The following is a 12,416-nucleotide window of genomic DNA, read 5'->3' on the forward strand; positions in this document are numbered from 1 at the left end:
CAGTATCGTATTCTCATCAGGAAAAAGTAGGATAAAAATTTTTTTTCGCAAAAAAAATTTTTTATCTTTGTATGGAGATTCGACCGATTCGCGCGGCCCGGCTCATACAAAAGTTCTACTTTTTCCTGATAAGAATACGATACTGAGTACGCCCTTAAACGGATCACCACCATTTTTGTTACACTCTGTAGGTACTTACTTGAAGGGTCTGACTAGTTTCCTCGGGTCGTCTGTTTTCACTTTGACCTCGTATCCCGGAAAACTGTTTCTCAAGTGTTCCATATCCAAAAACGTGTCATTGAAATCCAACGTAGGGATTTCATTGGGCATCCTGTTATAACAAAAAAAAACTTACTTCAGTAAAATCCTGCAGAATAAAAGTCCCAGTTACGTTTATCTTGAGTTTTTAACATGGTACAGTCATCATCAAATATATCTTAGTTGTAGAGGTCCTTAAAAATATCTGAACACGCACTCTAAGTGCGTTTTCACATTATCCGATCCGATATCGGATGTAGGACCGATATCCCATACATTTAAGCCGCCATCTTTGATTTTTGCCTTTGTAATCCTTCCGACATCGGATATCGCATCGAATAATGTGAAAACGCACTAAAGCCTTAACTATAGGGGTGTCTTCAGCCGGCGTAGCCGAATGGCAATCATCGACGCCAGACGCCGACAGAAATGCAGTCTGGCTCTGTCGCGCCAATACGCAAGAGCGATAGAGATAGATAGCTACGAAACAGATATTATCGTGAGCGTTTGTGCATTTGGCTACGTAACCCAGATATTTGTGCGAGCCCTGGGGCCCGTTTCTCGAAAGGTACAAGCCTTGTATTACAAGTGAGCGAACTGTCAACTCGTATGGGTTGTCATGGAAACACACTTGTAATACAAGGCTTGTACCTTTCGAGAAACGGGCCACTGGCCGCTCCGATATCTGATGCCGACTGTACAGACAGCAGATTTTTTGACTACTTTATTATTAATTGGAACATTTGGAACCGACAACAATTAATCCAGTTGTCAGTCATGCCTCGTCAGATGTGTGGGCAGCAAGCGAAATAAATTAAAAGTAACAAAGCCATTTTTTGTGCACTGTCGAGTTTTTGATTTGGCAAAAGTGATGACTATTTGGCCCAGTCATTATGCGCAAGTGAAAAAAAATCAATAGCTTTTAAAATAAAATGACGAGGCAAAAATAGAGTCAACGTGCACTCAAATCTCCAAGTCGTGATTAAATGTTCGCATTTAAAAGTACTTCATATTAACGTGATATCAAGCTAACAATATGGGCCAAATTGTCAAAACTGAGGTTCAAAAGTTTCAAGCCTGCGTCGAGAGATGGCAGTCTATGCACTGTGATTACACATTTTACTTTGACAGTAACTCTCTATAATACTCGATCCTCTTTGCCGCATACGAAGCCAAATATGGCGGATACGATATTCAACTCTATTGATTGACTGTTAAAATTTAAACAAATGTTTTTTTGTTTTTATAGCCTGGCAAAAAAGAGTAGAAATAATAGGGGCGCCACCGTCAATGTAAACTGTTTTGCATGTTGCAACTATTTTGAGACTTTCGTATGAGAACAGTTAAGTGTGTGCCAACTGTGCCAAGCTGTCAGTGGCGTAGCGTCGATACAACTCGATTCCCGACGGATTCCCTAAAATTCTATTGTACAGTAAGCAGCAGAAGTTACGTAACGGGCAAGGTGTTCACAATGATCCTAACACGCTCTTATTGTCTTAAAAATAATATCGTGTCAAGTTCATTTTGAACACCTTGCACGCTACGGAACTTCTGATGCTGACTACGAGTATATCTGTAGAAGTCCATACAAAACAGATCCCAAAAACCCCTCCGGCTTTACCAACAAAAATTTTCACGCGTCGCCACTGCAAGCTGTAGAATAATGTAGTCAAATTACCTGGTATAATGCGCTTGCCCCGGATCGCCATATCCCAGCACGATATCATGAAGCCACTCCGGCACCACACACTCGGTGTTCATCAGCTCCCTAATCGTCTCCAGAACCGCTTTAAAGTTGTTCTCCTTCGGCTTTCGGCGCATTACGATGTTGAACGTTTCGTATACATCCTGTTGGCGAGTTATAGTACGTCAGCGGAAGAACTATTTGTTAGGTAAACAATAAGGCAGGAAGACACGTTGTTTAGTTTCTTAGGAATTCTGAGAATAATTTACGTAAAGAACTTTGAGGAATAATGCACGGATATTCTATATTATTGCAATTAGCAGCATAATAACTTCTACATTTTCTATTCAGCTTTTGATTGTAGTACAGAAAAAAATCATCATCATCAAATGCTTGTAATGTGCGATAGTAACCTCAGTTGAAGCACAGCTAAGCCACAGTATAAAAATGTGTTTTAGACCACTGAGTCTAAAACACATCAAAGTCGTTGAATCCGACTTTGAACAATTTATAATACTCATTCGAAATTCAAAATCTCGATGGAACACTGAAGACGGCCCGCTTCTCTCGCGGTACTCTTCAGCTATCTAACTCAAATATGGCGTATCGTCACTTGTTTTCACCTGAACTTAGTGTTCTTAGCTGTGAACTCATCTCTTTCCCTTTACTTGCTCGATCCAAATCAAGCCTAAGGTACAGCGGGGCAAATCTCGACTGGGGGGCAATTGTAACTGATCCATTTTTTTCATTATTACACTACGATGTTGAGTTCTACATGTATCCACTGAACACGCCTACCATATATAACCGGTGGACACTCTATTTAATAATGCAAACATTGTAAAACATGGAAAAAATGGACCAGTTACATTCGTCCCCCAGTCGAGATATGCCCCGCTGTACCTTATACTGGTTAGGATCAAGCAGCAGCCTCAAGGTCCGTGAGTACCCATCGAGATGGTGGCGTGGTTCGGGCCCCTCCTCAATGACACGCCCTGCCGCGTCAAGCATGCCCTGCACTTAGCACCAAGTCATATACAATGCCAGCTTCTTCTACCATGCTCTTGGAGTAAAATGAGCTGGTATCGTGTATCCTCTTGTATAAACTACAGTCTAGAATGTAACTCACCTCTTTCCCCTTACTAGCACGGTCCAAATCCAGCCGGTACTGGTTAGGATCCAGCAGCAACCTGAAGGTCCGTGAGTCCCCATCGAGATGGTGGCGTGGTTAGCCGTTAGGGCCCCTCTTCAATGACACGCCCTGCCGCGTCAAGCATGCCCTGCACTTAGCACCCTCTGACATATACAATGCCAGCTTCTTCACCACCAAATGAAGGTCCGTAGAGTAACTAACCTCTTTCCCTTTACTGGCACGGTCCAAATCAAGCCTATACTGGTTAGGATCCAGCAGCAACCTGAAGGTCCGTGAGTCTCCGTCGAGTTGGGGGCGTGGTTCCGGCCCCTCCTCAATGACACGCCCTGCCGCGTCAAGCATTCCCTCCACTTCGCACCCTCTGACATATACAATGCCGGCTTGTTCTACCATGCTCTTGCGGTAGTCGTATTTTGTACCTAGATGAGAGAAAAATAATAAAGTTGGAGTACTCTTAACCTCCTGATAACTGGGTTTTAAGAGGCATAAAGGCATAGGGATAAGTAAACGCAGAGTCAGCATTGTCAGCAAAACTATTAGCATGTACATAAATGTATACATGAGCATTTTCAGAATTTGGGACTCCCCAATCAGCGGAAGTTGTTAACAAAAATTAACTCACTATCAGTTTTGTGACGATAATTAAACATGAAATTTCTATAAAAATATTGTTTTTGTGTTAATTACATAAACTTTAAGCGATAATCTACGTTCAGAATGTGAAAAAAGTAAATTTTTAGACATATTTTATGCTTAATTGTCGTCACAAAACTGACAGCGAGTTAATTTTTGTTAACAACTTACGCTAATTGGGGGGTCCCATATTCTGAAAATGCCCACATACACATTGGGTGCTACACAAATAGTTATGCTGGCTGTACTATGCGTAGGACACCGATCGTCGGGAGGCGAAGAGCTTAAAATCTAGAAATTCTAATTTTGAAGTAAGGTACAGCGGAGATATTTCGACTGGGAAACAATTGTGTCGTTTAACTTCAAGTTTGAAGTTAAGCGACACAATTGTAAGTGATCCATTTTTTTCCATGTTTTACAATGTTTGCATTATTAAATAGAGTGTCCACCGGTTAAATATGGCACGCGGGTTCAGTTGATACATGTGAAAATCAACTTAATAGTGTAATAATGGAAAAAATGGATCAGTTACAATTGCCCCCCAGTCGGGATTTGTCCCGCTGTAGCTAATATAATTGCCCTAACTAAGAACATAGCATAAGTAAGCATTAGAGATTTAACGCGGTTCGTTGAAACCTGTATTTATAGTTATTATCTATTGTTGTCCATGTGTCATATCACGCCGTAAACTAATTATAGACCTAATAAACCTTTGCATAGTGAATCATAAGATTCATAAGCTAGGCAAATAGTCATAAATTGATCCTGTTAATATCGCAGTGTAGGTATACCATTTTTGCTGAATCTCAGATAGCAGATTTATTTAGATTTGTTACATTTACTAAAATTGGCTTTAATTATACATTACGACACACTTCAGTCACTCCTGTTTTTGGAAGACCATTATATTTCATCATATATTTCCTTTTGCTTAGACAAAAGGCCAAACGCTAACGCTCCGTGACAATCGAAACGCAACTGTCAATGTCGCGAAATACACAAAGCGGTAAACAAAATGAGGTAAATAAAACAATAAAATTGTGACGTTGATTAGGCCGGCAATATCTTGACCTGACACACCTCTTTCGTATTAAATTATTAAATTCCTTATGAGTCGCTTAAGGATATAACATCATCTCGCATCATTCTCCTAGAATCTCACCCATTTACATATAAACACTGTAATAGTGAATCAGCAGTCTTACCTATGCCCTGCGTGGGTCTGACAGTGATCAAGAAGCACACGTCATGTTTCCGGAGACTCTCCCACTCGTGCTTGATCTCATTCCTGACGCTGAGAGCCACGGTGACGTCAGCGCGGACTCTCGAAGGAGCTTTGTCACCAATGTTGGGCTTGGCGACTTCCACGACGGCGAAGGTTTGGATAGGGTGAGCCATGCGGGCCCAGCCACCGAAGAATACGTTCCCGTCTTCTGCTCTCCTGTTCAAAGGGTATAAATGTCAAATGAGGGTCACTTCTGGATGAGACTAGCTCAGGACAGAGTCAAGTGGCGTACTACTTGTAAAAGAGAGGTCTATGCTCAGCAGTAGATGATAAAGGCTGCTGGATAAAATGAAGTGTCCAATGATCAAGTGCTTCGTCTATTGTGTTATAGCAGACTGAATAATGAATGTCTACACTCGACAGAATTTCAGTTCCGTTAGAAGATCGTTGATAGTTGATAGTTATCAATTTCAAATGTTTATTTCCTTAGGCTCTGGTCCCACCGCGAGCTAGTAAGCTATGGGGCTATAAAAACGAACAAAAGATAAGCACTCGCAAGCGGAGGACAGAAAAGACCTTTTAATTAGAATGTATGTTAAAAATTTAAACCCTTTGTTCGTTTGCATATGCCATGAAGTCCCTTTCATTTGTTTCATAGAAGAATAAGAACCATTCTGAGATTGTAAGCCAAATATATGTAAATTGCTTATCTAAAAATATTTTAAGCGGGTTACTCACGTATTAAGTCGATATAGCGTTCGACATGTTTCGGTTCAATTTCGAGAACCTTTCTCAAGAGTAGCGACACCCCGCCTTTACATGTCGAGAGCGCGACATTTATATATCGACTTAATACGTGAGTAACCCGCTTAAAATATTTTTAAATATGTATGAGTCTCACGGGCCGAGCAGGATCCGAGGTCAACAAACGTGTGATTTGAGCTTTCTTATTTATTCGTCAAGATGTGTAGAGAGGTATATGTACTATTTTTATGTTCGACAGAGCCGCGAGGCGGTAATTTGTCACTTTTGGCCGCCCGGAGGACAGAAAAGACCTTTTCTGTTCGTTTGCATATGCAATGAAGTCCCTTTCATTTGTTTCAAAGAAGAATAAGAACCATTCTGAGATTGTAAGCCCAATATATGTAAATTGCTTATCGTTTTAAATCAATGTAGCACATTAAAATACCTATGTTTAGAGTTAACGACTTTAGAACAATGGGCTATGAACATGTCTGCAAATCTGCATACGTAATTGAAAGCTTAAAATAATTTATAAAGCGTTTGTTTACAATAATTTATTATGTTAACTAAACGGATAATAAATAATGGCAGTAGATATAAACATAGAACAGTTTACAGTCGGGCAAGCCATAAATAATTATTACTAGTACTTACCATGGAGCCAGTCTGTATACTGCATCCTCGATGTCCTGTCTTATTTCATCTAAAAGAAAAGTTTCGTTAGATTCGGCATGTTCAAATACATCAGTGAAATGATAAAAAGGTGTGCCATTACGTTTTACGGAAAACATTTATTTATTTATCCGCAAGGCCTGTCGGCTTATGGGCACCAAATAAATAAGTCAGCGAGCCAAGCGTGCAGTGTGAGCCACACTGTGTGACGCAACTACTCCTAAAGCGAATTCATCAACCCACCGCGTTGTAGCATTCCCTCAAGGCATACCAATCAAGATCAAGGCATATCAGCAAGAGAAAGTAACAAAAGGTAGTGACTCCCGTGTGAATAAAAGAGACGCGATGATAGCGCGTGCGAGTTATAAATAGTTCGTCGATGAGCGATGAACTATAAATCGCTCGCTCAATCTTTTATTCACACGGGAGCGACTACCTTTTGTTCGTTTCTATGGCTGATAGCTCATCGCTTACTCACTTTTGATGTGATTAGTGCCTTAAGACGCTGACAACACCCAATGGCCTTGACGCTAGCGTACACTGTCTATTCGTATGGGAGTAAGTGAGAGCGCAATGTCACTAAAAGAGGGAACGAAAAGTGCGGAAAATTTTTAAAATAAAATAGAAAGATGCATTCTTTGTGCAATATGTTTCGTTAATGTTCTAGATATGCTACGTTTAATGACGAACTTGAGACCTACTATTGTATTTTTGTAATTACAAGTAATTAAAGTCAAAAGTAGTGCATGAAGCCAAACTGTCGAGACCAATTTTGTAATTTTTTTCTATCGAGCCGATTTCATTAAATCGATGTAATATAAATATGCTATGTTCGTTGAAATATAATGAATAATAACATAATTTACTTGCAAAAACTGCACAAGTAACATCAATTTTGCGCAATTGGATGTTGTCAGCCCCTTAAGCTGTTTAAACTTACATGTGCTCTCCAATCTGAAAAGATTGAAGTTCCTCAGCAGATAATCGTGCAGCGTAAGAAACTGCAGGTTAAGCTTCGGCAGCGCGAGACAGTTCTCTCCGCTGTATATCTCTGTGGGGACCACGTTTTCATCCCAGATCACTTCCTCGGTGGGATATAATGGCATGGAGTTCAGTTCTTCCAGTTGTGAGATGCGGCGCTCATGTCGGGAGATCTAAAGAAGAATGAAAAAATGTAGAATGAATATAGTTATTCATAAGTGAACCATTCGAAGAAAATTAATAATTTTAGGGAAACATTAAATAAATGTCATATACAAAGAAAAAGTGACCAAGGGCTCCAAGTTCGGAGCTCAAATCGAACCAGCGTACTCCGTTTACCGATTCCACCTCGGAACACTTGGAGGCCTTGGTCACTTTTTCTTTGTATATGACATTTATTTAATATTTATAACTTAATAGTAGTGTGACTACTTAAAAATACAAGTTAAAATATTTTCTAATATGAAAATAGTTTAATTTGTTCTTAGAATTTTAGGGAACCCTCTGTTTTTCTCTTGTCTTGCCAAAATAAACTATGTTTCTGTTACCTTACATGATCTTAGTAATGCTGGTTTTAGTGTCACGCGGAGCGATCTGCACAACCAATTTATATGAAGTCAATGTTATCGTCCGCGCGGACCCGCCCGCGCCACCCTAAAACGCTCCCTCGGTGCGTAGCCGAATGACACAAACGCTCACTAAACGCTCGTAGATATCTATCTCTATCGCTCTTGCGTATTGGCGCGATAGACCCAGACTACCTTTCGCGGCGTTTCGTTTTCGTTTCGCGTCGGAGAAATGCCATTCGGCTACGGCACCTGAACATATTAGTCCGGCGCGGATCGCTCCGCGCGGTCGGTCCGCGTGATACTGAAAACAGCCTTAAGTTTTTTGCTGGAGTTTGAAATTTTAAAAATCGTTATTAGTTAATATGTGTGTTATCGGTTTCTTACAAGCACAGAAGTCAAAATGACGGATCAAGACGGACGATTAATAGCTATTTGAGGCTTGTGGCGGCTTTATTAATGACGCTATTAGTGGTTATCGAAAAATGTGTTCCATCCAAAAATAGTTTTTAAACATTAGTAAAGTACAAAACACCGAATATTTAGTGTACTTATAATTGGACATATTTATAACTATTTCAAATTTCTGTTATTTACTGAGCGCCGTGCTACAGTGGGTAAACGGATGTAATTGGTTCTTAAAAGTAACCATTGGTGGGCGATGAACGCGATTATCGTATACGCTACTTGCCTCCTAGTCAAATCAGCTTATTTTTAAGAACTGTCAAAAGGAATTTGAACGACTTGCTAATATGGAATTTATATGAAATTGAATTGAGTGACGTCACGGTCAACTCAGTTACTTTATTTATTTCTACCTGACTTATTAAATAGAAATTGGATTTAAAAATAACTTCTGTCCATGTTTTTCTTATAATTATCTGACGCTTATTTCGTGCATGGTAAAATACATTACGATACAAGTGCGTAAAAAGGAAGTTTTCGCACGTGTATCGTACGACGTTTTTCAGTACAGATGGCCCTCCGAAGTTTCGACCTGGCATATAATGAACCACTTCTCGCACTAGTGCGTAAAAAAAACACCATCTGTATTGAAAAATATTCTATTTTAACTACATCCAGTTCCCTATTCTCGATAGGTATATTTTCCGTGGCATTCTCGATAGCGAGTAAAGTATTCTGAACTCGTGGTAGCTACACAGGTAAATAAGAGTGACATAATAATGCATATCGAATTTCAACCTTGAGTCACCTGTTTTAATCAGTGTAAGATTAGGTATCTATAGGCATCGACGTATATTGAGCGCGCGGTCATTTGTCAATTTTATTGTGTTTTTTTTTTGTTCTTAAGTAACCATTTTAATAACAGAAATACCTAGTGAAGATAATGACATATTATATTTAATCTTAAGGCAGCAGGTGAGTGCGTTTAAAAATATTACAAGCGCGACTCGCGTGTGATTTTTTTTAATTTAATATTGTTTTAAAGTATGAAAGTGATACGATGGAAAATAACTTAACCTACTAACACTAACACAACTTTGATTCAGTATTATCGAAATACGGGTGTAAATTAAAACGCAATGGAGGACTAGCCGTTAGGAGACTTCGCAACTTTCATAATATTCCAGTAAACTTACGCTAGCAAAGACGTTGCTCCTTTCAATCTAGGATTTAGCTATTGTTTCCCATCTTCAACTCGAGAGCAACTGAATAAACTGGAGTGTATTCAGAATGTCAATAATATATCTAATTACTAGCTTTTGCCACGGCTTCGCTCGAGTTCAATTCGAAAATTGCGGAATGTTCCATACAAACTTCCAACCCCCATTTTAGAGAAGTGGGGGGTTATAATGAGACAAAAAGTAGCCTATGTCACTCTTCATCCCTTCAACTATATCCTCTTAGGACAAACACCTCACTTCGTCACTCCATTTTGCCGTAAAGGATGGACAAACAAACAAACACACACACTTTCCTTATTTTGTATACGTTTGCTTTACGGTTAGTTTTCGTTCGCAACAAGTTGATCCTCATTCGTCGTAGACGTAACCATAATAACAATAACTATTACTTTCTTTATACTTTATACCATACTCTTTAACCCTGCATCTTCCCGCTACCTCAAATATTGGATTAGCTTTTTAAATGTTGAAAATTGTAAATGTTATCTGACTGAACACATGAAGATATTTATTATTAAACTTTGGATATGATTCGTCATCGACGTTAATATTCAATAACGATAATAACATATTAGCACATTACTATAAAATATACAAAATAAATAAAAAATGCCGTCATTGTAACAGTCGAATTCTATCACCTTGGGAATCATTCATAACGCCGTGAATTATAGGTATTGCTGGTGGAGAAATCGAGCATACAACAATATTGTATAGACAAAAAAGAAACTGAGTGATTTTAAATAATTTAATCATATTTTCGTGCCATGTTAACAAAGTCTCAAAAACGCACTATGTATTCCCTAAGCGAGGTGCTCAGCTGTCCTTATTATGTAAGTTATTAACCTGTCAAATATCATGCAGTCAAATTAATTCCAACGGGTACTGATCATCAATGCTAGCACATGCTATAAGATTACGCGTATTTATGACAATCTGCGCCACTCCTTTACGCACCTGCCAATAGAACTTAAATTGGCACTTCTTATACTTTTACTAAAGTAGGGCCTCCGATAGCTAATAAGAAATTGTATGAAAAGCGCTAAATGGCGCGGGCGTGTGCGACGGACTTTACTTATTGGCGGGACCCGCGAGCGACCGCACGCGGCGGGCGTCTGCGCCATCTAGCGGAGGACCTTAAAGGTTTGAAAAAATTAACATACCAACAACTCTTTGAGAAACTCCTTGTCTACTCTGTAATGAGGAGCTTCATTTTCTTTCCCTTCTGGAGGCACCAGGTTCAGATGAGTAGCTATAGCTCGAAGTGCTTTGTCACTAAACAAAAACAAAAAAATCAGCACTTGTAAATTGTTGCTGAAATAAAATATTTACATCTTATCAGTTCAAAATATGATTAAATGAATACTCAATAAAATAGGTACTTACATTTTAGAGAAAAAAAAGCTTAAAGGTAAATGAAAATATGTCAATATACATAAAAATATTATTATTAAATCACACTTTTTATAGAGTATTATAAATACTAAATAAAATATAAATAAACTTGTGATATACAATATATTTTAGTAACCTGTGAGTTATAGTAACATTCCAGGTTTGAATTCTGGCAGGGTCGCCATGTGAGGTATAGACAATTGAGACAACTTATAGGTGGAAAGTATAGATTAATGTGTGAAAATGTGAATGACATACCTACGTAGTGCACACATACCTCAAACTGCCAAAGTGCTTCTGCAATGAGTCACGAGTGTCCACACTGGCAACATTGGCTAGCGCGAATAATCGTAGGTCGGGAAATTTTGCAAACGCTGCTTTCTGCAACAAAGTATTATATAATTTAAAATAAGTGCAGGTAATAATTAACAAAACAAATAATAATTGACAAAACCCGCCCATCAAGAATTGGTACAATTCCTCGATAGTCTACATGTGACCACGAAAATAACCTCACGCCAAACAATACCGAAAGGTCAGAAAAGGGTGGATTACATGTACGCTATAATTTAACGAGCTAAGCAAAGCGGCCGGATACTTATACCTACCTTTTCTCGAATATCACTTTTAACTAACACATCTCGGTAGAATTGGTTTCCTATTATACATATTCTAAATTAAGTCAAAATTAGGAGCCGTACTACTAAATAGGATATTGACGTTACGAGTTCGACCAAGAAAGGAAAATTTGGTTTCCTTTAACAGACATAGTCATTTTTTACTTCAAGGTTAACGTATACGTTATACGGAACCAGTAAACATCTTCAATATTTGAAAAATACAGATGTTTAGGAGTAGTGTGTCTTGCCCAGAAGGAAGAGCATTATCTTATATAGTACATATATAATTTTAAAGTTATATCATTGAAATAGGTACAGAACCTAGATATATCACTTTCACCATAAATTATTATTACATTTAACCTAGATTAACACTGAGACAACTTGAGTTTTAGAGACTCATACAATAGGGTACACACTTAAGGTCTTATGATTGATTCATAATCAGTAGCTAATGTACTTGGCGGCGTCGGTTTCTATAAAACATCAACACAGATTGGAAAGGTATTCTGTACTCTCAGTGCAACTTGCTGGCTCAAAAAAAGTCGCGAAATATACAACTGTGTATTTTTGAGTTTGAATACCGCTCCCTGGGATTGGGATTCATCGCTTTTGAAATTGATGGCAACCACTAACAACTTCAGATGCCACTTGTGATACATTAACCAGCGAAGCGGCGAGGTCTTCAAATTATGAGACGATTTACTCGCCCATGTTCTGTAAGCGATCAGAATTGCAGCCATGGCCTTGGTATTGCCAAAATTGCCACATGGTGTAGCTCTGTTTATTTGTTGACAACTCCCAGGCGTCGGATGAATTTAAAAATCTAAAAAAATGTT

General features: G+C 38.7%; 2 protein-coding genes across 4 annotated transcripts in view; one reads left to right on the forward strand and one right to left on the reverse strand.

Annotated features, from left to right (window-relative positions):
• The window catches only part of LOC125232641 (RNA helicase aquarius), a 111,355-nt gene that overhangs the window by 31,617 nt on the left and 67,322 nt on the right, over positions 1–12,416 (reverse strand). For both annotated transcript variants that reach the window (XM_048138387.1, XM_048138388.1), the window contains 8 exons: positions 11,235–11,338; positions 10,726–10,837; positions 7,310–7,523; positions 6,352–6,400; positions 4,934–5,169; positions 3,297–3,514; positions 1,937–2,106; positions 200–331 (listed from right to left, as the gene is read on the reverse strand). In XM_048138387.1, the coding sequence (XP_047994344.1) occupies positions 200–331; positions 1,937–2,106; positions 3,297–3,514; positions 4,934–5,169; positions 6,352–6,400; positions 7,310–7,523; positions 10,726–10,837; positions 11,235–11,338 (1,235 nt within the window). The remainder of the gene's footprint in view (positions 1–199; positions 332–1,936; positions 2,107–3,296; positions 3,515–4,933; positions 5,170–6,351; positions 6,401–7,309; positions 7,524–10,725; positions 10,838–11,234; positions 11,339–12,416) is intronic.
• The window catches only part of LOC125232645 (G-protein coupled receptor Mth2-like), a 28,824-nt gene that overhangs the window by 1,698 nt on the left and 14,710 nt on the right, over positions 1–12,416 (forward strand). The window contains exon 1 of one of the 2 annotated variants that reach the window (XM_048138395.1): positions 9,167–9,296. The exons of the other annotated variant lie outside the window; for it this stretch is intronic. The gene's annotated coding sequence lies outside the window, so the exon portion shown is untranslated. Of the gene's footprint in view, positions 1–9,166; positions 9,297–12,416 lie in introns of those variants that run through there. 2 annotated transcript variants of the gene reach the window in all.

This window comes from Leguminivora glycinivorella, chromosome 13 (assembly GCF_023078275.1).
Source record: "Leguminivora glycinivorella isolate SPB_JAAS2020 chromosome 13, LegGlyc_1.1, whole genome shotgun sequence".
NCBI lineage: Eukaryota > Metazoa > Arthropoda > Insecta > Lepidoptera > Tortricidae > Leguminivora > Leguminivora glycinivorella.